This window comes from Heteronotia binoei, chromosome 4, assembly GCF_032191835.1.
Source record: "Heteronotia binoei isolate CCM8104 ecotype False Entrance Well chromosome 4, APGP_CSIRO_Hbin_v1, whole genome shotgun sequence".
NCBI classification, from domain to species: Eukaryota; Metazoa; Chordata; class Lepidosauria; order Squamata; family Gekkonidae; genus Heteronotia; species Heteronotia binoei.
This window is the reverse complement of record NC_083226.1, coordinates 94535998-94560917: the sequence shown is the minus strand read 5'-3', so window position 1 is coordinate 94560917 and position 24920 is coordinate 94535998. Positions and strand designations below refer to the sequence as shown.

Genomic DNA, 24920 nt, shown 5'->3' with positions numbered 1-24920 from the left:
ACTGTAGATCTTCGAGTGGTCATCTGTGCATTCACACTACCCGCCCTCCTTCCCCACTGCTGATGGTCTCCCTCCAGTAGGGGCTTCCAGCAGTCAGGAAGGAACTGGCGGGATCCTCGCACTTGCGCTGGTGAGCATGCGCAATGGGATGCCTGCGCATGCCCATTGGCGCCGAGCGCGGAAAAATCCTGGGCTTTTTAGATACCAATTTGGGGATTGGCGCAGGCGCTCTATCCCATGAGTGTGAATGCACAGATGACCACTCGAAGATCTACAGTTACAGATAAGCAACCTGTCTATCTTGCAAAAAAAAAAAAAATCATGATTTTTTGCTGCATATCGTTGTACTTACCAGCCATGTTGGCAGTGTTGTCATAAGACTGCTCCCGGCATTTTCTAAAGTCAAGTTCAAGCTCAGCAGTGAAATAGTTGAACACTAAATCAGTCATGCTTTCTCCTGAGTGGTCTTTTAGCTCAAGGAAAGTTAAAAATCTATCAGTTGGCAAACCATCTTCAGGTAATACATATCTGATAATTACAGTCAACTGATCAGTATGTGAAATGTTAGGAGCAGAATCTACTGAAAAGCTGAAATATCCAGCCTTTCTCACATCAGCCAGAATTAATAATAATAATAATAATAATAATAATAATAATAATAATAATAATAATAATAATAATAATAATAATAATAATAATAATAAAAATTTTATTTATATCCTGCCCTCCCCGCCGAAGCAGGCTCAGAATTGCATCCTTAACTTTTTTTTTTTGCCATGAGTTGAATCATTTCCTCACATATAGTTTTGACAAATAAGAGGGATTGCCTAATCCAAAATGTTCATACCTATTGATATGAGCAAGTAAAAATGGATCAATCTTCTCTGGTTCTTACCACCCTGAACAATTTAATGTAATCTGCAAACTTAGCCACTTTACTGCTTACTCCCAACTCCAAATCATTAATGAACAAGTTAAAAAGCATTAGACCCAGTACTGAGCCCTGCAGGGCTTACCATCCTCCACTGCGAAAATTGCCCATTTATATTCACTCTCTGAATTTGTTCTTGTCAGCAAGCAGTGAAGCCTTGCAATCGTTCAAGCAAACACAAACAAATAAGAAAAAAATCCTGCTTAACATTCAGCCTTGTCCTGTAACCCTATTGCTATATTAACCAAATATCCCAATAACTACTTCATCAGTTTATGTACAGGAAAAGTCCCCTTTAATTTCATGATTATTTTATCATAGTAAAATCTTAAGGAATCTCTTTGCACATTAATAGATAATAAAATTCCTAAAATATGTGTGAAGTATTTGATTGTTTTATTATAGTACTTCCAGCAGGTAAATATGCTTTTTCAGAGGGTTTCCCATGTAGCATTCTCAATAAAGAAAAACTGAAAAGATTTTAACTGTATCATGGCTCATCTAATTCCCTAGTCAGCACAGAAATGTTCCTTGCAGCATCCAGCATTACAAGATGGGTTTTGTAGGATGTCTGCATATGGGAATCCCAAGAAGTATGAGAAGAGAGACCTAGTGTTTAAGAGAAGAGTCTGATAAATTGATGGAGGCAATAGGGTCCTTGTGGGTATGTGCACTAGCTTCATTTTAAAGACAACCATGAAGCAAAGAAAATTAAAACCTCTCTGAAAACCTCACAGGAGCCATAAATTCTGGACTGTTGACTGTAACATTTTTGCTCTTTCCTATGGGGCACCTTATGTATAACCTGTGTAAAGGCACCTCTCTGTGATGTTCTGCGATGATGTGTGTTATGCTGCCTCCTTGCCTTTCTTATTTTCGCTGCCATCAAAAGCTGCTGCCTTAGAATTCTTCGTTTGACCCAAAGAGCACGATGGCTTAGTTGTATATGGTAGAATGACAGAACAGTCAGCATGTGAGGATGGCCCTGAGGTAAAAGGGGTTCCTTGCATCTTTTAAGCCCCTTTATTATTCTGTATGCCAGGGATGGCCAATGGTAGCTCTCCAGATGTTTTTTGCCTACAGCTCCCATCAACCCCAGCCATTGGCCATGCTGGCTGGGGCTGATGGGAGTTGTAGGCAAAAAACATCTGGAGAGCTACTGTTGGCCACCCCTGCTGTATACTAATTTGGTCACCCTCTGCCTATATGTATGGACTGGTAACTTCCATTTCAATGTATCTGAAGAAATGTGTGTGCTCACAAAAGCTTATACTTTGAATAAAACTTTGTTGGTCTTAAAGGTGCCACTTATAGGTGTGCAAAAAAATAACGGTATTTTTCAAGTTCAGATATATCGAACCTGAAAAATATCAGTATTTCCCTATACATCATGATCCCCTTATTCCTGGAATCTCTTTTAAAGATCATTCTACAAACCTTTCATTATTTGCAGATGACCTAGTTATTTTTACCACCCAGAACATGACCTTCAGGCAATTTAAAATCAGCTACACCAGGGGTGGCCAACGGTAGCTCTCCGGATGTTTTCTGCCTACAACTCCCATCAACCCCAGCCATTGGCTATGCTGGCTGGGGCTGATGGGAGTTGTAGGCAAAAAACATCTGGAGAGCTACCATTGTCCACCCCTGAGCTACACCATTTCTCTTTAGTTTCTGGCCTTAAAGTTAATCCATCCAAATGTGTCTTATACCCTATCATACTCTCTAAACAGCACCAGGAATACATTCGTTTGCATTTTTACTATAAGTGGCTGGTTAAATATTGGACCTATCTAGGGGTGAACATCCCTGTAAATCTTGGTGAACTATTTAAATACAAACATCATTTTCTAAACAAATCCATAATGTCACTCCTGCAAAACAAATCTTCTAACTTTACCCCATGGATAGAAAAAATTCAAATATTAAAATCCTTCATTTTTCCTAAATTTTTATTTTTATGTAGAGCCCTTCCAATCCTTATCCCAGCAGATCTCTTTACAACCTGGAAGCATTCTTTTATTTCCTACATCTGGAATAAGAAATCACCTAGAATTAGTTACAGCACCTTGATTCATCTTTCAGATCAAGGAGGACTCGCCCTTCTGGATCTCAAACTTTACTACGAAGCAGCTATTTTATCTGGCCTTCTTAAACAATGCAATTCAAATTTTAAATCAGAATGGAAACTGATTGAGCATGACTATTTAGATAATAGATCTTTTCAAAGTATTCTTTGGGGAAAACCAAGTAAGAGACCATCCAATTCCTTAAACAATCCTTTTCTAAAAGCCTCCCTATCCATTTGAGACAAACTAAAGCGTCACCTTGCACCTAAGGTTTCACCTATCTCACACTTTCTCACCCAATCATGGTTTCAACCTGGTTTTTCTACAAACTCCTTTCATATCTGGAAATCTTTCAACCTAGTAAGTTTTCCTGACATTCTCTCAGATGGTAAGCTCCTGGGAAAAAGCCAGTTAGAAGACAAAATTCACCCCCTTTAACTGGTTTGAATATCTACAGGTAAAACACCTTATCGATCAGGTATCAAAATCTCATAATTTGGCTAGGCCTCCTACTTTTTTGAACAATTCCTAGTTTACCTGCTACATTCAAAGGCTTAGTCTCCTTCTTATACAAAGGCTTAATTCTTGTAGACTGCACACACCCTCCCTCTTATCAGCACCCATGGCACTTAGACTGTAAAACACAATTTACCAATTACCAGTGGCATATCTGGTCTTCTTACTCATACACCTCTTCCTCCCTAAATATTCAAAAACTGAGTTATAAAATACTATTGAGGTTGTATATAACACCCAAAAAATTACACCATATATCATCAGAACTTCCTTCTTATTGTTGGAAAGGTTGTGGGAGGGAGGCAGACTTCTTACATTGCTGGTGGCACTGTAAATTTGTTAAAGAATTCTGGACTGTTGTATCAAAACTATCACTGGTTACACTATCCCATTTACTCCTGAAGTGATATTATTAGACCTGTGGCCTGACTTAATAATTTCACAGTTTAGCAAATCGTTAATTTCAACTTTACTTATGGCTGCCAAAATGGTCATAGCTAAGAATTGGAAGACCTCTGGTCCGTTATATATTAAATTTTGGTACTCAGCAATATGGGAATTTTATTCGATGGGCAAAATCCTAGACTCTATAACCCCTTTAGATAGATCTAATACTCCTAAGAACTTATTGCTCAAATGGCTACCTTTCCTTGAGTCATCTTTTTCTCAAACACCTGCTACTCGATCCTGTATACCATCCCGACTATACAGTGTTATTAATTTTATGTAAGGTATGTTATTTTGATGATAGTTTATATACTTTTATAACTTTTAAATTACTTTTAAATAATTTAACTTTGTAATCTAGGAAGTATTGGATCTTATTGTTATTATTATGTTTTTCATTTACATTGGTATCACTGCTGCTGACAAATGTTTGTGTTTGTTGTTGTTATAAAGTTAAATTTCAATAAAATTTAATTTTTAAAAAATCAGTGTTTTCCAATATTTCCAAATCCCAATACCAGTATCCCAATTATACCCTATGGGGTTCTGGGGAAGGTTTTGTTTTTTTTAGAGGCACCAGATTTGCAGCATAGCTGCTGTTGCCCTCCTCAAAAAAAGCTCACAAGTTTTAAAAAAGATTGGACTATGGGGTCCAATGCTATGACCTCATCAAAGAAGATGCCCCCATCCTGCATTACTTTTAATGGAAGAAAAAAGCCATTTAAAGAGACTGCTGTTTCTTTAAATGCCTTCTGAGTCCACTCTCTTAGTTGCACTGCTGTAGTGGTAGTGGAAGCATGGCTTTGAGAAGGCATTTAAATAGGGTCTCTTTAAATGCCTTCTCCAAGCTGCGCAACTGCCATGGTGCAACCCAGCAAGTGAACTCAGAAGGCTTTTAAAGATAGTGTCTCTTTAAATGCCTTCTGAGTTCACTCACCAAGTTATGCCACCATGGCACAACTGAGCAAGTGAAAGGTATTTAAAAAGACATCCATCTCCTTAAATGCCTTATCATAGCCACACCTGAACAAAACTGGAATAACATTGGCTTTTATTTTGGCTCAGCTATATTGGTAGCTAGAAAGAAACTCTTAATTTCTTTTGGGCTTTAAAAAAATCCTCAAAAAACCAGTGAAGTATTTTTTCAGGGTCTGTTATTGTTCAGGTAAACTGAATACACACCCCTAGTGCCACTGAACTTGAACGTTGTTCTAAAATAAACAGTTGTTTTTCTAAAACATACGGTAAATACAGTTTATTTATAGCAGCATAACAGTTTTTTGTATGGTTAATAAGCATAATGGTTTCAATAGATTCAGAAGTGCAATGGTTCCTGATAGTTTTCTAAATTTCCTTAAGCAGACCTAAACACAAATGTGTATTAATTCACTTGCCACTTAAGCTAATGATTTGCACAAAGCTTAATTTCACAGCTTGCCACCCAGACTTGTAACTTCCACACAGAACAATTTACCAGGTTGGCATCCAGGCTAATAACTTCTGCACAGACTTATTGTCTTTACTTGCCACTTAGGTTCATAACATTTGTTTGCCCTCCACAACACCTCACTCAGACTCTCTTCTGCACACACACATTGCTCAGCCTAATTCTTACACTCTCTCTGAACAAAATAGTCAATTCCACCCCCTGGGATAAAGCTACCATGCAGCCACTCACCCATCCAGATCCCCTCTTTCTTAACTCTACAGGCCTACATTTTAAATCACAGCATTACATACATTTAAAACTCCAAATTAAAACATAAAAATAACACAGTGAGAGATTGGAAAACACCACACTGACATCTTTTTTAAAATGAGGACTGGACTCAACCATTAGGTCTAGTGCTTAGAGAAAATACCACTTGTAAATATTAGTGATGATAAATATATTACAGGATTTGAAAAAGTAATGTGAACTTTGTTTCACTGCAGGTCTCTTCTTCATAGAGAAGAATGAAAATTTGGATTAGTCAGCTTCTGATTGTGATCTAACATACATAAAGCAGCAGCATCTGGCAGCATCTGAATTAGCTTCTGTATTCCTTCAAATTGTCTAATTTGAATCCAGATAGTCCGTTACATCTAGATTTACATTCATTACGTGTGTATGGTTTATGAATTAAGACCATTAGTTAGGATTGCTTGTGGATCAAATATTGTCTCAAGGGAGAACAATGACCCCTATTTTGCTTCCACTCACTTTTATCCTGACATTTCAAAAGGAAACCACACTTATCTTCCCTTTTATAGAGAGATGTTGATTTAGTTTTGAAAATCAAGTATAAATTTATGGATGTGAACTTGCAGGCCATTCCCAGCCTGGTGGATAAGAAATAGACCAAATGGTGTAACCCACCAAATAAAGTATAAATCCAGCAGAGATTTTGGAAGTCCAACAATAGGCTACATTGTTAGTGGGTTCTTTATGGTTTCTCTTCTTGACTGATTAATTCCTGGTAAAATATCTTTACTCATTCAAAAGTCTTTGCCCTAGAGTTTGTTATTCTGCCTGATATTTCTCTAAGGGGTAACAGTTTGAGCATTCTTGATATATACATAATTAGGTGTAAAACAGAGTCACTGGCAGGTTATGGGCATCCTTTCTGATCATTCTTCCCCATGACTCTGTAGAGACTTGTGGCTGTTCTCTTACCATAATGTGAAAATATTTCATTTGCTGACAGTTTTCAGAGGACCACTTTTTAAAAGTCTGTGAGTACACATTAATTTGCAGTATTTGAAAGACAACACTGAACTATGTCCAGTATTTTTTTCTTGTATCATTATCATAACTAGCATCCTGGGGTCATTGATGTAAGGTAGTGGATTAGAGATTGAGGTTGTTGTCCCAAGAATACTTCCCTCTGAGTAAATGTCATTGAAAAATATGAGAATTACTTCTAATTAGACTTGTTTAGGATTACTCCCTGATTTGGGGAGGGACGGTGGCTCAGTGGTAGAGCATCTACTTGGGAAGCAGAAGGTCCCAGGCTCAATCCCTGGCATCTCCAAAAAAGGGTCCAGGCAAATAGGTGTGAAAAACCTCAGCTTGAGACCCTGGAGAGCCGCTGCCAGTCTGAGAAGACAATACTGACTTTGATGGACCAAAGGTCTGATTCAGTATAAGGCAGCTTCATATGTTCATATTACAGCTCAGAAGGGCTACGGTATGAATTTCACCTCTGCCATCAGCTTACTAGGTAGCTCTTGATAAGCCACCTTTCTCTATTCCCCACTTCCTACTGCAAATGTAGATAAAAATATTCATTTGCTTTACAAGGGACTACAACAAGATTGTCTGTGAAACATTTGTACATTTGAAAGTGCTATACAGATGTGAATTATTGTTAGTACTACTAAGCTGTTGCCTGTGGCAAAGAAGCATGGGCAACTATTAATGTGGGAATGCTTCTGTGGAGAAACGCCATTTTAGTCAGTGGTGGTGCTTCATTTGGCAGGGGTCAGTAAATCCCTCAGCAGGCTTTGTAGCCTTCCCCTCACTCCCCCCCTCCCTTCCAGAGCCAAACCAACAACGCTAGGGGGAAAATCTCCTAGAGAGGCAGGAAGTGCTTTTGTTCTTGGCATGTGTGTTAGCAGGAAGAGAAGGGCAGTTGGAAGCCAGGGCTCGAGCGAGCATGTGGTGAGCAATGGAGGCTCCTGCCTGGGAGGCCCCCAGGCAGGCAGACTAAGTAAGTAATTCACAAGACAGGGCAAGTTTAGATCAGGGCCAGCAGGACGCGTTTATAACACATTTTGTTTGTCAGGCTGTTTGCTGTGCGTGTGCTGTGCTGTGCTAACCTTTTAAACGCAACTGTTTTTGTTTTATTTTTATTTTCCTATCTTTTTCTCTTTTTAAATCAATATATTTTTACTGTTTAAATGCTGGCAGTCAATCTCTGTACCACCTAGATCCCCAGACCGCTTTAGACCACGCTGTTTTTAAGAAGGGGGCCCCAGGGAAGGGGGAAGGCATGCAGTTGGATAAGGTGCCAATCCTCCAGGGGTGCCCCAAAGAAGTGCTGAGGTCTCTGTGAAACCCAAGTACAGGGTGGCAGAGGACCTTGAGGCCGGGCCTCATAGCTGGAAAGGGGGATTGGGAGTCCTGTTCCTCTCAATCTGAACCCCGGGACTGAGCAGGTGGTGGCAGCGCGCCCAAGGGGCAGGAGGAGAAATAGCTCCCTCCAGGAGTTGGCGACTCAATAGGGAGCTGACGGGACCGGGTCTGAAGGCAGAATCGGGCCGGTTCCGCCACAGCTTCAAATATGTTATTTGTTACCTAACAATACTGCTAATGGCAACCATGCCAGGATCTACTTGCACTTGACATTTTAGCATACAATCAGCAAGCAGTTCATGGAATCTTTGAGAATAATCTGCCAAACAGATAGATTTTTACTACCCATAATGATATGTACAGATGTAGTATAAATTGTCACAATTAAGTTAAACTGTACATGTGGGTCAGTAAAAAAATCTTGGGACCTCAGTTTGCTGAAAAATTAAAAATAAAATTTGATTGCAATGTTTTCGGGGGGTTTTGGCTTGTAGCATAAAGCAACTTCATTTTTACATGTGTTTAAATGAAGTTCAACTAACAGAAAGAAAATATTTTCCTAACATGAAAGGAAAATGCTGCAAACACTCTAACTTCTCATATAGTATTTATTAGTAAAGTGTATCAGAGCTTTTAGTTATGATATTTGCATCTCTCCGCATTAGCCTGTGATATTTTTCAATAACAACTTAACAACTGGGACATGTAAAAAATAGTTACTGGAGCAAGTGATCTCCATGAGGCAGAAAGAAAAAAATTATAGATTCATTGGATTCTAAAACTTGGTTGCCTTGTAAAGTTTTAGAAATAAAAATGCTTTTAACAACATTTTGTATTTTAACTTAAGTTCATTTATTTGTGTCAGCCATAGGTCACAATGAAAAATATTTTTTAAAAAAATTGGACAGCTGCTTAATTAAGAACAATTACAAAATCACTGATGTACCAAAATAATTACATCAAGAGGTTCTCCAACACCGAACATAAAAAAGTCTTTCAGACACTGTTTCTTAGATCCTGCAATTTTCTAGACCTTTGTAAATTTATGGATAAATTCTTGGGTCTACATAGAAGGGACAGTAAAGAAGATAATACAACCAATCTTTGATCACATGGCCATTTGGGGGGAGTATTCCTGCATTTTTGGAAGAATAAAAGACTGTTATGGACCACATAATTACCTTAGAGCAAATGGAACAATATAATTTTTGCCAAATTCCTGTTTCAGATCTATGTAATAATCACACAATATTTTCCCAGAAAAATACAACAACATTTAACAAAACTACCTTAGATGATACAAGAGAACTTTAAGAAAGGTGCCAAAAAGGATTATGTTAGTGATGGATTAAATTTGTACAATTTTTTTAAGGTGGCTATCTAGCCCCAGCTTTAAAAACTCAGAAGAAGGAGTGCTCACCACCTCCTGAGAAAGTCCATCTCACTGAAGAACTGCTCTGTCAGGCAGGTCTTCCAAATATTTAAAGAAAAACAAAGAAGGGAAAGAAACCTAACCCAAAAACTGGAGTAAGAAACCTAAAAGGTTAATATGCAATTAAAGGGCTGGACATTAAAAACAAAGTGTAAAAAAATTATAAATCAACATACATGTATTTATTGTTGAAAGCTAAAACCATTTAAGGACCCATCATAAGCCTCTATGCTATGTAAAATCATAAAACCTCAATGGGAACCCACTCAACTTGACCTGACGCGTTTAGACCTTCAGAGGTCAGAAAGGTAAGTACACACATTGGTTCATAATACAGAAGAGAATAAAACAATAGAACAATGCTGGACCACAAGGAAATTTCTGTAATATAAAAGAGAGAAAAAATTGTAAAAATATTTTTCATGCTATTTAAGACAAGCTATGTTCCAGCTTGTCAATATCCTTCTTAAACTGTGGTGTCCAAAACTGAACACAGTACTTCAAATGAGGTCTAACCAGAGCAGAGTAAAGTGATACCATTATTTTGTGTGATGTCACAGTCCAAAATCACATTTGCCTTTTTAGCTCCTGCATCACACTGCTGACTCATGTTCAGTGTATGGTCTACTAAGACCCCTAGATTCTTTTCACAAGTACTACTACAAAGACAAGACTACTCCATCCTATAATTATGCATTTGCTTTTTCCTAAAGATAAAGGTAGTCCCCTGTGCAAGCACCAAGTCGTTACCGACCCATGGGGTAACATCACATTTTCTTGGCAGACTTTCTTATGGGGTGGCTTGCCATTGTCTTCCCCAGTCATCTACACTTTACCCCCAGCAAGCTGGGTACTCATTTTACCGACCATTTTACCAATGCAAGGCTGAGTCAACCTTGAGCCGACTACATGAACCCAGCTTCTGCCAGGATCAAACTCAGGTTGTGAACAGAGCTTGGACTGCAGTACTGCAGCTTACCACTCTGCACCATGGGGCTCCCTCTTGAATTTCCTACCTAAATGCAAAACTTCACATTTATCCCCATTGAAATTCATTTTAGTTGTTTTAGCCCAGTTTTCCAGCCTGTCAAGATCATCCTGTATCTTGACTGTGTCTTCAACTGTATTTTCTCCTCTTCCCAGTTTAGTATCATCTGCAGATTTAGTGAGCTTCCTCTGTTCCTTTAGCCAAATTGTTTATAAGGATGTTGAACAACACTGGGCCCAGGACAGATCCCTGAGGTACTCCATTTCTCAATACTCTCCAAGAGAATGAGGAACCATTAACAAACACGCTTTGGGTGTGATCTGTCAACCAGTTACAAATCCACATAACACTAATAGGATTCAAAACCCATTTTACCAACTTGTCAACAAGAATGTAATGTAGAATATTATCAAAAGTCTCAGTAAGATCAAGATAAAGTATATCCACAGCATTCCCCTGATCCATCAAGGTAGTAACTTTCTCATAAAAGGAGATAAGGTTAGTCTGACAACTCAGTTGGCTGTCACAGAACTTAATTCCAGATTCCCAGAAAGTTGCTAAATCATGACCTGAAGCCAATGCTCTAGTCCCAATACTTGCAAATTCTGCTAGACACTATAAAACTATGTCCTACCTGACACTGGCACTTTCCCTGAATCACTTAATACCTTTTGAGTTGTGAGGACAAGTAGATGGTCTCTGCCTTGAGATATCCCCCACCCCACCCCAACTCAAGTTTGCCTTTCTAGTAGGGCTATCAGTTCAGTAAAGGATTTACCAAATATTTACCGAATATAGCCTTTTCGGTAAATATTCGGAAATAGGTATTCTGAATAAACATCTGAGCCTACTTTTGAATTCCGAATAATTATGGTATCATTCGGAAATATTCGGTAAAGCTATTCCTCCCATAGAAAACAATGGGGAAAGGCAAACGGCAGTCTGTGATTGCCTTTCCCTGGCCTTTTCCCACCTCTGGCTGGAGTGAGGGGGAGGGGTGAGGGGGAAGGGTGAGAGGGGAAGAGACCTCTGACCAATCAGAGGCATGCATTTCTGCAAATTGGAAATGCATGGCTTTGCAGGACCCTGCAGGGCTTTTTTTTGTTGTGCAAAGTAGGGGGAAGGGAGAAACTGCAATTCTCCAATGGAATTGCATGTTTCCCCCCTCAAGCCAATCAGAGAACAAAACAGTTTATTTCCAAACTGTTCTGTTCTGCCATGGGCAGAGAGAGGGTATTTATTTACCATCTCTTGCCCCCTGGACTCCATTGCTGTTCCTGCTGTCATAGAGAGACTGTGAGCTGGTGTTGAGCCACTGCTGCTTTGGCACAGTGCTCTGCTGCTCTGCTCTCTGTGGCCTGGTGTGGATCCTGATCCTGGACCTGGACTTCAGGATCTGACTGGGTGAGGTCCTTCATTTTTTTCCTTATTGTGGGGAAGGGGATTGGGGAATTTTTATAAGTAGGTTTTTGTTTCTATATTTTAGAAAACCTTCTGTTCTGCTTTGGGTAGGTGTCTGGGTGGTTTTGTGTTTGGGGGGGGTTGCTGGGGGGGGATTGGGGGCGGCTCTGGCCTGACCTGGCTAGGATTGTTTGTTTTAATCACTTTATAATTTTATTACATTGTCTACTTCGTTAAAAGTTATTTTTGCTCTGCTCTCCTGTTTTGGGCCTATGGTCTGCTTTGGTTCCTTGGTGGCGCAGGCCATTTTCCTGTGGGCTGAGTGCCTCTTTGGTCTGGTTGTTGTGCTTGTGACTGGGTTGGGGGGCCTGGTAACACTTCCTGGTTTGAAGTGCTCTGCTGCTTTGGGCCTCGGGTAGCCTGCTCTGGTCCCTTGGCCAAGGCCATTGTTCCCTGCCATTTTCCTGTGGGCTGAGTGCCTCCCTGGTCTGGTTGTTGTGCTTGTGGCTGGGTTTTGGGGGGGGGGGTAACCCTTCCTGGTCTGCTGTGCTTTGCTGCTTTGGGCCTCTGGTAGCCTGCTCTGGTCCCTTAGCCAAGGCCACTGTTCCCTGCCATTTTCCTGTGGGCTGAGTGCCTCCCTGGCATCCTAAGATTGTGTGTCCCACATAGAATTCATTTGTATGGACTCCACGTTACTCATTTATACAAGGAAGCAGTGATTGGGTAGGCAGGCCCCTCTAGGATCCCCTTGAGTTTCTTCAGAAGATTTCCACAAGCAAATTAAAATATTCTTTCGGGAGTTCTGTTTAGCACAACAAAAATACAATGCAGCATGTCAGATGGGTTTCCACTGACAAGAGAATTCAAGTTAGTTATGCTATTACACACTACATGTGTTTACAGTTAATATGAACTTGTTACGTAATGCATCAGTTTCAAATAAAGTTGTGGTGTTTGCAATATTTTATGCCTATGTCTGTGTTGCATGTTTCCATGATCTATTGTTCACAAATATTCTGTTTTGCAAACTCTGTGGACTGAGACAAAGTTACAAATATTCTGGAAGTACAAGGTTAAATAAATGTTTTTGAAAAGCTATTCATACTCAGATATTTAACCATTCTTATGGGGGATGGAGGAAAGAAAGGGGAAAATTTAACACTTGTCCATTTTGGGGTTGCGTGTTTTAATGAAGTGCAGAGTGATTTATACAAACATATATGTCACAGATTCATACCACCATATATGAAACTGTGCATGCACAAAAGATCAACATTTTATATATCTCCTCTCAGGACTAGGGATGGGCATGAACCTTGTCACAAACCTAATTTCATCATAATTTCCTTGTGCAGTCCCATATGGGTACTGCATAAGCACAGGCTAGCCTTCAGAAAACTTTTCTTAGCCTAGTAACAGAGGAGCCCTCCCCGCTGGAGAATGTTTCCTGCCGAAACCACTGGATGAGAGAGCTTCTGTAGTAAGTGCTCCAGATGATCCTGCACCTGATCTTACTGTGGGCAATCAGGATCCTGACTCCCCTTTAGAAGAGCTTCATTTATCTCTGGATCAGATGACCAGCATTGCCCAAGCCCTTGATTTGCCAGCCATTACTTTAGAGCCTAAGCCTAATGGTAAGATTATAGGGAGACTATATCCTGGTGCACCTCAAGCCATGGCTCTGCCTCTTATTGATGAGATAATAGAGATGTCACAGAAATTATGGAAGAAACCATCTTCTTTACTTGCTACTTCCAGAAGAGGAGAAAATCAATATAGGGTTCACCCTGAGAATTGTTCCTTCCTTTATACCCATCCAATACCCATCTCCTCATTGCTGAAGAAATGTAGGGAAAATATCACCCTGGGGCACAATCAACACCATGTAATAAAGAGGGTTGTAAACTGGACATGATGATGCGAAATCATATGCCACAGCTGCTTTAAGCCTGAAAATAGCCAATTACCAGGTTATTATGTCTATGTATGTTTTAGAGTTGAAAGCTATTTTAAATGGCCTTAACTATTTCACAGATATCCTATGCAGTCATTCTGTCCTGGTTCAGATAGACAACACTCCAGCCATGTTCTAGTTGAACAAACAAGGGGGCACAGCTTCTCTGTCACTCTGTGCTCACACGATAAGAATTTGGGAATGGGCCATTTGCAGTCATGTAGCTTTACAAGCCATGCACATTGTGGGGGAACGCAACACAATAGCAGATCAATTGAGCTATCTTGCCAATGGCAAGTATCTTTGATCTCTGGATACCGTAGTGCTGACCACAATATGCGACTATTGGGGTTTCCCTATGGTCAACTTATTCACAACCAGGGACAATACCAAGATGGCCAGGATCTGCAGAAGGGCTGGATGGGACCCTCAATTGATAGGGGATGCATTTCAGATACCATGGAATGCAAATTCCATTATGTATTTCCTCCAAGCCCCTTGTTGAGGAGGGTAATAGCACAACTATTGGTGGAAGACAGTCATTGTATCTTGATAGCCCTGTGCTGGAGGAGACAAATTTGTTTTCTGACTCTAATACAAAGACCCAGGGAAGTTTTCAAACATTTACCACAGTCTCCAACCCTCCTACACATTCCCACTAGAACTTTCCCAGATTGGAGATATTTGAATCTGACAGCTTGGTTTCTTTGAGCAGCCAACCATTTCTAGAGCAGTGAATCAGGTTCTACGTAGTTCCTGTAAACCTTCAACTAGAGCTTCTTATGCATTGAAGTGGAGGATTTTTTCTCACTGGTTGTATAGTTCTGGGACTGATGCTGTAACATATCCATTGTTTATACTTCTGGATTTTCTCCTATCCTTAAAAAAGAACTTGGTGAATTCCTCAATAAAAGTTTACTTAGCAGTCATTTCTTCGTATCACCAGCCTGTCGATGGTTATTCATTGTTTTTGCATCTGCTTTCTAAGACATTTTTAAAGGGTCTAATAAGCTATACCCTTAGGGTTGCCAAGTCCAATTCAAGAAATATCTGGGGACTTTGGGGGTGGAGCCAGGAAACTTTGGGGGTGGAGCCAGGAGACATTAGGGGTGGAGCCAAGATCAAGGCTGTGACAAGCATAATTGAACTCCAAAGGGAGTTCTGACCATCACATTTAAAGGGACAGCACACCTTTTCAATTCCTTCCTTCCATAGGAAATAATGAAGGATAGGGCACCTTCTTTTGGGGCTCATAGAATTGGACCCCCTGGTCCAATCTTTTTGAAACTTTGGGGGGGGGGTATTTTGGGGAGAGGCACTAGATGCTATACTGAAAATTTGGTGCCTCTACCCCAAATAACAGCCCCTCCAGAGCCCCAGATACCCACAGATCAATTCTCCATGATTTTCTATGGGAATAAATATCCATAGGGAATAATAGAGTTCCCAGCAGACATTTCCCTCCCCTCCCCCCCCCCCCCGCTTTCTGACAACCCTGAAGCGGGGGGAGGAACTCCAAACCGGGGGATCCCCTGCCCCCACCTGGGGATTGGCAACCCTATATACCCTCCAACCATTTCTGTTACTCCACAATGGTCCTTGATTGTGGTTTTAAATCAGATTACTGGTTCTCCTTTTGAGCCCCATGGTTCTGTTTCTATGGTTGACGTTGAAGACTGTTTTTCTTGTTGCAATTACATCAGCACAACATGTAGGAGAATTGGCAGCTTTGAGAGCTGACGCTCCCTTTATGCAAATTTTTCCAGGCAGGGTTACTTTGCAACCTAGCATCAAATTCCTACCGAAAGTGGTTTCTAAATTTCATTCAACACAGCAGCTAGTGTTACCTGTATTTTTTTCCAATCCTGTTTCACAGGAAGAAACCAGACTCCATACATTAGATTTCAAGAAAGGTATTCTCTTTTATTTACATTGTACACAATGCTTGATATGTTCTAATTGACTGTTTTTATGTTATTTGGGCTCAAAAAAGGGGATTCCTGCCTCTTCACAGACGATTTCACATTGGATAGTAATAACTATTCGCAAAGCCTATGATGCTGCGGCATCACCGTGTCCTCTGCAATTGAGAGCACCAGTATCTACTTCTACCGCTCTGTGTTATGGAGTTTCCATACAAGACGTCTGCAAAGCAGCTACATGGTCTTCATCAGACACTTTTGTTAGACATTATTAGTAGATGCCATGTGACTGGGAGACTTTGGTGGGCAAGGCAGTGTTACAGTCTGCCAGTTTGTAATTTTTACTCACTCCACCTCCAGCTTGCTGAATGCTTGGTAGTCTCCCATGTGAGACTGCACAAGGAAACAGTGATGAAAACTTTTAGTAACTTTTGTTCATCAAGTTGCACTTTTAGTAACTGCTGTTCATCAAGTTGTCCTTGTGCAGACACTCATCCTTCCCTCCTGCCCCATGTGAATAAAAGTTTTATGTTTGCAGGATTGTTCCCTATTATTAACATATTGCCATTGAGGCATATATTGTTCTTTCTTTTTATCCAGTCCTGCATATCCTTTCTCCGTTTGGTGGCTCTGGAGAACTGGGGGGGGGGGGTGGAGCCCCTCCATTGGAGTATGTCACCATTTAGGTGGGAAACAGTCTCATTGGCTCCAGCAGGGAGGATCACTCTGTTACTAGGCGAAGAAAAGTTTTCTGAAGGCTGGCCTGCGCTTGTGCAATACCCATGTGTGGCTGTACAAGGACAGCTTGATGAACAACAGTTACTGAAAGTGCCACACTGTTTTACTGATTAACATTGCCGGTTTGCCGTTTGAGAACCAGAGGTTCATGTATTACACCTCAAACAACCTTTTATTGGGGAATATTAATATTTCTTAGCTCAATATGGTAGGCCTACGAGAGGTGAGGTGTACAGGATCTCTGTCTTTGTCTACGGAGATAGACCACTGAAAATCCTTTGGTTAATAATAGATTTTATTATGGCATAGGGTTTCAAATAGTTACATCTCAATCAAACAATTTCAAGCATACAAGAGGAATACAAGAGTTTAGCTGATTAAGCATGGATGGGGGAAGGTGATACAATACCTATATCTTGCAGGGTAGGCTCAGTCAGAGGAAATGCAAGGCCTCTGGAGGGAGATTTCTCTTGAGAAGAGGGGGGGGGGTTGAGGGTAGGAAGGGGGTGGAGGAAGGAGAGGATGAAGGGATTCCCTTTTTCCTTCTTTTTCTCTCTCGACCCTTTGCTCTCTGGACCCTCCTGGACCCTAAACCTGACAGGTGGGGTTGTGTGTTTTCTAGGGTAAATTACGTCACATCAAGCAATTAAACTACCCAATGAGGGGCCAGGGTGTCACACCAATAGAAAATCAGAGTGTCATATGTATAATATCCAATCAGAGACCATTTGTATCATAGATCCATACCCCATGGAGGAATTTTAATTACACTGGCCACATGACTTTATGGCCTTGTTTTCCCAAAACTGGTTCCTTTGAAGCTCCCCAAAAGTGATAGATTTCTCCCTTAGTGTCAAACATGGATGGGCATCCATCAGGTAGTCAGGAGACTGGTTGACTTTGATGGCCTTAGCAGTTAATTAAAGAAGAACAGAAACTTTGTTAAGAGTCAAAAATTGTGAGATCAATTTGCAGTTATACCACACATTCACAACAAGATGAGCACTTAGCCTTTAACCTTTGTGTTTCTGCTGTCTTGCCCTGAAGAGTAACAGACAAGCCATTTATTTGTGTTGGAGGTTTCTTGGTAATTCTTATTTCTTTATGCTTTGATAACAGGACTTTAAAGGCTGCCAAAAGAGTGAAGGAATTTTTATAGCTCTGCCCACTAGTCTTTCTGGGCCTGGAACCCTTCATTCCCAGGAGCAGAAAGATAGACGCTTCTCAACCTTTCAGCCAGCTGTCCTATTGTTCCGGCTTGTGAACCAGAATCACACCACAGCCTAGCTTGGGCCAAGAAGGAACTGGATTTTTCTCCCTTATGTGCAAGAAAGACCATTCCAATTCAAATGGGCATTGCTGTGTCGTATATTCTAGGGTTACATTGCAATATCACATTCCAGGGGTGCATGGTTTGGGAATAAGTACAGGGGTGCCTTCCTGGGTATCACATGGCCATCCATATCTGCTGCCCTCCCACAACCCTGCACGTGGTTTCAGAAATTCATGGTGGGAAGCAGGGGGAGCAGTAGGGATTGCTGAAATGGCTTGCATCCATTTCAACCTAACAGTGGGGCTGGTGCACTTGTCAGCTGTTAGGCTGAAATAGATGCAAGCTGTTTAGTGATCCCCCCACTTCCAAGTGTTCCCTTTAAATGGCATTTGCAAACCACAAATGAATGAAGTCCAAGTGGTAAGTTCATACAGAAGTGGTTCCCTTCAATGGCATTTGCAAGCAGGTGCCATACATGAGTGATGTCCAAGTGCTGAGAGTGAAGTCTTGTGAAGCACCTGTTTGCAAAAGCCATTTAAAGGGAACATTCCCTTTTGCAAGTTCTCCACCAACTCCATTTCCATTCTGCTGGTCTCAGGGAGCTGTCGCTAGCAGAAAGGAAGGAGGGAAGATCTCAGATCTTCTTCTGAACCTCACAAACTGAGCCGATTCTATAAACAAGGAGGTTTGTGTGACCTCATGAACCACAAATCAGGATGAACCTCTTTTTTTCCTGGTTCATGCTAATCTCTACTCAGGGTCAAACCAAATGTGATGCTGGGAATTTCATGAATGGATGGACTCTTGATTCATATCAGGACGAGATGCAAGGGAAGGTAACAATTCTCCTTGCAACATTGCTCTGAATTTAAATGGCCTTGTGGAGCTGCTATTGAGCAAATATATGGGTACTCTTATCAATCTCTGTATGTTTCCACAATGGGGCAAATACTAGCTCTGTGGAGATTTTTTGGGTTTGAAAGTTGATGTGGGAGGAAAATGATGTGGAGAAAAAGACGTAGCCCCACTAGTTCTGTCCTAACCCCAACTGAACCTATTAACATCTTTTTTTAAAAAAATGATAAAAAGCACTATTCATTAGCATCACTTCTAGTTTGGCTATTAGTACTAGTAATGACTTGTTCTTCGTTGTCCTTTTGGCAACTTTTTTGTAACTTTTGACTTAATTATAATCAACATATTGTGGCAGAATACTTTCTAGATTGTCAAGGGTTTTTTTACATAAACAGTTGCAAAATATAGTTACATGCAGTGTTATCTTCTGAATACTGAGTTTTAAAATGCTTAGAAGGATGGCAGTGAATAGTGCACACTGAAGTTAATGAGCTTAGAAGAATGTAACCAGGGCATTTTTTGTAGCAGGAACTCCTTCACATATTAGGCCACAGACCTTATATTAATGGATATGCAAAAACAATTAAGATGCAAAAATGATTAAGATAAGACTTTTACACCAGTCCCTCTATTTTCTTTTAAGAATGATTTTTAAATATTTAGAAATGTATCAACTATTTAGTAATTTTTTCATATATCTGTCTTTTTTTCAGGATTAAAATTCAAAAAAAAGAAAAAGAAAAACAGAAAATTTATCACCAAAAAAAAGGTGGTGGCTTTGTGAACACAATTAGATTGCTGCAGATGTGCTTATATCTTCCACAGCTACCTTCTATTATAGGATCTGATTGCTTTATCCATGATACTTCAGTCATTTCAATAGCAATAAGGTCAACAATAAAACCATCACAGCAACAAGGCCCAAACAAGCCCTGCTAAATTAAACCAGACAGTCTGTTAATGGAATGCATTCTTTATGGAAACTGCTCTAATGAAAAAAACTTTGTGCAAACATCATAAAAATCTGCCAGATGTTAAAAAAGCCCCTGCTAATATGTCTACCATCTCATGTTCAAAACAGGCTGCAACATCCATTGTGTCAGATCCTCTTGAACTTTCACCAGAAATAGTAGGTTTAAATTCTACTATTAAAATAAGCTCTGTGAAAAAAAGGCCAGGGACTGTCCTAATATCAAAACGGTCAAGCATTGGAGCCATGTCTCAGGATCAGTGGGATCGGCCTGTCATTCCACCAAGAAGACCTGGCTTCAGGGTGTGCTTTATCTGTGGCAAAGAGTTTGGGTCACGATCTCTTCCTATTCATGAGCCAAAATGCCTGGATAAGTGGCATACTGAAAATGACAAGTTACCAAAGCATCTAAGAAGACCAGAGCCTATTAAACCTCAGAGTCTTTCAGGAGGTTCTGATAATATCAAGGCTGGAAGTGGATTGTCTGATCAAAGTAATCAAGCCCATTTTCTGCCCTGTGAAAACTGTGGTCGTACTTTTCTTCCAGATCGTCTGTTTGTTCACCAACGGAGCTGTAAACCAAAGACTATCCCAGGGCCTTCAAACTTGGGTTGCACTAAATCTTCTAGATCCTCTGGGTCTAATTCAGCTGCACCAGACAAGGTAAAAAAGAATGCACAAGAGGTACAATTGTTTCTGTGAGCAAACTCCAAGATGACATTGTGCTCCCATTGAAGTTAATGGTAAATGTCCACTGCTGATTTCAGTCAAGCTAGGTTTTCATTCCAGAGATTAAAAAAAAAATGAGTGAGATTTCAAAACTAATTTTTATGCTCTTGTGTATAAAGTATCATTAGAGGTGTATTAGAAAATGATACACTATCTAACATTTAAAAAAACATAGGATAGTTGTTTTGCATTAGTGGTAATAAATAAACCTCAATACTATTTCAAAACATGTTAGAGATTTTGAACTTTACATAGCTATGCTGACCATGGAATAATGTGTCAGTTTAAGGCCATGATGATAAATATAAATAAACAGATGGCATGGATTTTCAGCTTTTGTGGAAGAATTTGAATTAATGAAAAACACAAGGGCTTCCTGAACATGTGATTTCTGTTTGTGACAGTGATGACTGTCTCATGTGACTGTGATGATATTGTACCCTCTGCTAATGGATGTATTGTGAAGCTGAATAGATGCTCATCATTCTTTTTCTCCTGCAGGGACTGCAACAAAATCTTTCATTTCAATTTAAGTGGGATTAAAGGAAATTCTGGAGATAAAATATATCTCTAATACCATATATATCTCAAATGGACCGGGGGGCAGGGGGGAGCTGTTCAACTCAATAAACCATCCATTTACAGCAAGATTTGTTTCATTACAGTTGACATTAGGATCTTTTCGCATACTGCATTGAACAGCATTAGATGCTTTTGTAGAGCTTGTCCAAAAATTTGCTTTTGTAGAGCTTGTCCAGAGCTTGCTTTAAATTTGCACTATTTGCATGTTTTCTGTACAAGATTTTCCTCCTTCCATCCTGCAAAGTGAATTCAAGTAACTGTATCTCAGATATTCTTTTATGCTTTTATTTCTAGTGAAGAAATAGTTATTCTTTCTGTAGGGAACCAAAGACTCTGGTTATTTGTTCCTGAACAGTTCGTGACAAGGACTTGATATCCCTTTTTGACAAAAGTATCTGTTCCCTTCACAATGCTAGTTTATGACACATGAGGCCCTGAACTGTCAGGTTAAGAGCCCCTATGCAATTAGGGTTGCCAAGTCCAAGTCAAGAAATCTCTGGGGACTTTGGGGGTGGAGCCAGGAGACTTTGGGGGTGAAGAAGAAGAAGAATTGCAGATTTATACCCCGCCCTTCTCTCTGAATCAGAGACTCAGAGCGGCTTACAATCTCCTTTATCTTTTCCCCCCACAACAGGCACCCTGTGAGGTGGGTGGGGCTGAGAGGGCTCTCACAGCAGCTGCCCTTTCAAGGACAACCTCTGCCAGAGCTATGGCTGACCCAAGGCCATTCCAGCAGGTGCAAGTGGAGGAGTGGGGAATCAAACCCGGTTCTCCCAGATAAGAGTCCACGCACTTAACCACTACACCAAACTGGCTCCTCCCTGGGTGAAGGGGGGAAACGGCGCCAAGGAGCGTGGCGAGCCGCCCCATCTTGGAGGAGCAGCTAAGGTGAACCGGAGAAGAGGCGGCAGCAGTGCGGCGGCAGCAGCGCAGCAGCGTCGCCCGCTCTGCTCCGCCTCTGAGGTGAAATCAGAGAAGGGGAGGGTGGAAGCAGACCAGGAGCGTGGCGAGCCGCAAGTCTGGGTCCTAGAGGTGTCCTTGCCACTCCCTCCACCAAGACGGCAAGCCCACCTGTCTGCCCACTCAGCAGGCAATCATGGGGATTCCCTGTTCAGTGGGCAGACAGGGGGACTTGCTGCCTTGGTGACTCCAGTGTTGGGTTTTTTTTTAAATGCTTCACATTATTTTCTTTTTTTGCCTTTAATAAAAATGTCTTGGACTCTAGAACAAACTAGCTACTTTGTTGTGAGTTTTTATGATGAAAGTTGTTGTATTATAATCCATTTATTAATGGAATTGTAACCCAACCCTCTGCTCTCTAGCCTCAGATGACCTGCCAAAAGGTACCCCCAAAGCCTGGGAATATTCTCCAGAAGTTGCAAGGCCTTGCACTCTGGTTTATACATGGCACATTTCTAGGTGCCGGCCAAAGGGTCAGACTAACTTGCAGAAGCCCAGACTCTGGAAGATATCATAATACAGGAAAAGGGCAGCTGTCTTCATATAGCAACAACTCTTTTCCCACCTTGGGGTAATTATATGCAACAGGAACATTCTTAGCATTCCAGCTGGTCCAACTTTGATGATGTTCTGTCAGAAAGGTCTCTACTCTAATATGTTGCATAGTACCATGCTGCATTAAACACACGCAAAAGAAATATATTAGAATACAGTGGATGTCTAGTTCTATTTTGTGAGAATGTGTTTAGGATATGTAATGAGATAAAAAAACAATATCCCTGTTGAGTCCTGGGGAAGGTGCTAGTTCCAAGTGTTATTATAAACGTTGCTGAATTACAAATCATTAAAACACTTGAAACAAGCATTGTAATACTATGCAGCATATTAGAGATCTATCTGTTAGAACAGAACATCTCTAAGAAAAAAGTTGGTGTTTAACCCATGTTTGAGAGAAGACCAGTGGAGCATGACAACAGACTCTTAAATTTATTGCTCTTTTACAATTAAGAAACCTAATGAAAGACTGTCACAATCAAGGACACATCAGTCTCCAGTTCTAACATATTTATGTCCTTGTGACAAATCCTGTCAGGTGATAGCATGACAGCTGAGTTAGATTATTGTTCTTAACACTATATAATTAAGATGGATATATTTGCACATCTATCACCAATCCTGACATCTTTATTTGCCTCATTGTTTTCCTCTGGAATTAAATTTAATGACTTTATAAACTTAGGCATCTGTTAAAACATTTCATCATATTGTATGTTTGTATGCTAATTTGCTGTTCAAAACACCTCTGTCTTATATGTATGGAATGGTAAGTTTCTTTCCTGTTTGTCTGAGGAAGTGTGCCTGCATACAAAAGCTCACACCCTGAATAAAACTTCTTTGGTCTTGAAAGTGTCATTGGACTCTATGTTCTGTTTATCATCAATGTTTACATTGATGGCCCTCTTCCTAACCATTCTCTGGGTTACCAAGGAATCATTAACTTTTGATGTTAGTTACAGATGCATCCATTTTCGGCCATCAGCTCTAGATTCATAAATCAGGATGCACCATTAAGGTGCTATAATATAGTGGGTTCTTAGGTATTGAAGAGGCGAGGTGGAAGTGATAACAAGCTCTTTATTATGTACAGCATGGTAGGTAGCTACACTAATAAGACTGGCGAACGGGGCCCGCTGGGCCAACTATATACAACACTGGGTTCCCGCGCTAGCACATTATTGGGTCATTCAAACCAGCAAGGGGCCTGTGATTGGAGCAGGGCAGTTTGAATTTGGATCCTACTGCCCATTGTTCCTAAGTCCCCAAGCTTAGTCCTTCAGGCTCCAGTGAGCCAGGCAGGAATACCATTGATAACAGCATTTACTCTCATACATAACAGGTGCCATCCCACCTATTGTTTTATGGCTGAGAGATCCATCAAATCATTGGTCAACCCTTAGGATACCTTTTAGAATCTATAAAAAAACACCCAGCTCTAGTGCTGTGTGTCACTTTAGGATGCCTAGAGTCACTCCCCCACACTTACAATTTGGATTCTGGGTCATGATACTCTGGTCGTTCACATTCCTTTTCATGGACTTCTGCACATCTGGATGGTAAATATCACCTCTCCTTTTATGCCTCTAAGCTTCTCTGTAGTCTTGTATGTGTGCATGTTTGATTGTTTTGGTATGCGTGTTTTTATTTTTATCAGTGATTTTTCAATAAAATAATTTCCTTTTAATTTGGTCTGGTTTATTTTAAGCACCCTTCTGGAACTGACCTTGGTATTCAAAGGTATAGGTCCCACCTGTTGCATCCCTTTGCCAGACTAGTCTCCACGCTAATTTCGCCACCTAACAGGGAATCAGGCAATTCAGGTAACAGAATGCATGTCTAAAAGTTCGGCAGTGTAAGTCAGTGTTGGTATCCCTTTTTGATCCTGCTCTGGCATACATCATGGCATGAGAAATGTTATGAGCAATCTGTGAAGTAGTATTCTCAAAATCAAATACCACATTGTAAAGTAAGAGGACACTGTATTTCTACAGGAAACCCCCTCTTTCCTATCGTTTATGTAGTCTGTGCTATCACTTTTTCAATATCCTCCTTTTCCACAATTGGAATTGGCTCAATTCTGAAATTTTGTCCATTGTATCTTGACCACCCAGTGCTGCTATCTGCTGTGTTGTTATTTCTATTGTAGATCTGCTTACAGAATGAAATACATGTTATCCTCTCCTATTTCCCCTATCACTCCACATGCAAGGACAGAAATAAGGCCCATAACTTGCAGTACTGTATCATTGGAAGTTGAATCAGTGGACTCATTACCATTAAAATAGGATGATTATTAGAGGCATTTTTTGCATCCTGCTCTGACTTCTATATTTTAATTCCAGCACTGGATTTTACTGTAACATTTTTGACCAGCAGTTCCCATGAATTACAGCTTTTATGATGTTTCCATAAAATGTGTCCTCAACATAAATCTAATTTTAAGGGGAAGTTCAGTCTGTTCAGTGTAACATATGAATTGAACAAGATTTATATAAAGACGAGAGAATCAAAGAACACGCGTAAATTCAGGGAGTGAGA

General features: G+C 40.4%; 1 protein-coding gene across 2 annotated transcripts in view; it reads left to right on the top strand.

Annotated features, from left to right (window-relative positions):
• The window catches only part of ZNF475 (zinc finger protein 475), a 117236-nt gene that overhangs the window by 77131 nt on the left and 15185 nt on the right, over positions 1-24920 (top strand). The window contains exon 2 of one of the 2 annotated variants that reach the window (XM_060236420.1): positions 19297-20216. The exons of the other annotated variant lie outside the window; for it this stretch is intronic. Coding sequence (XP_060092403.1) covers positions 19560-20216 — 657 coding nt within the window. The 5' untranslated portion in view covers positions 19297-19559. The remainder of the gene's footprint in view (positions 1-19296; positions 20217-24920) is intronic. 2 annotated transcript variants of the gene reach the window in all.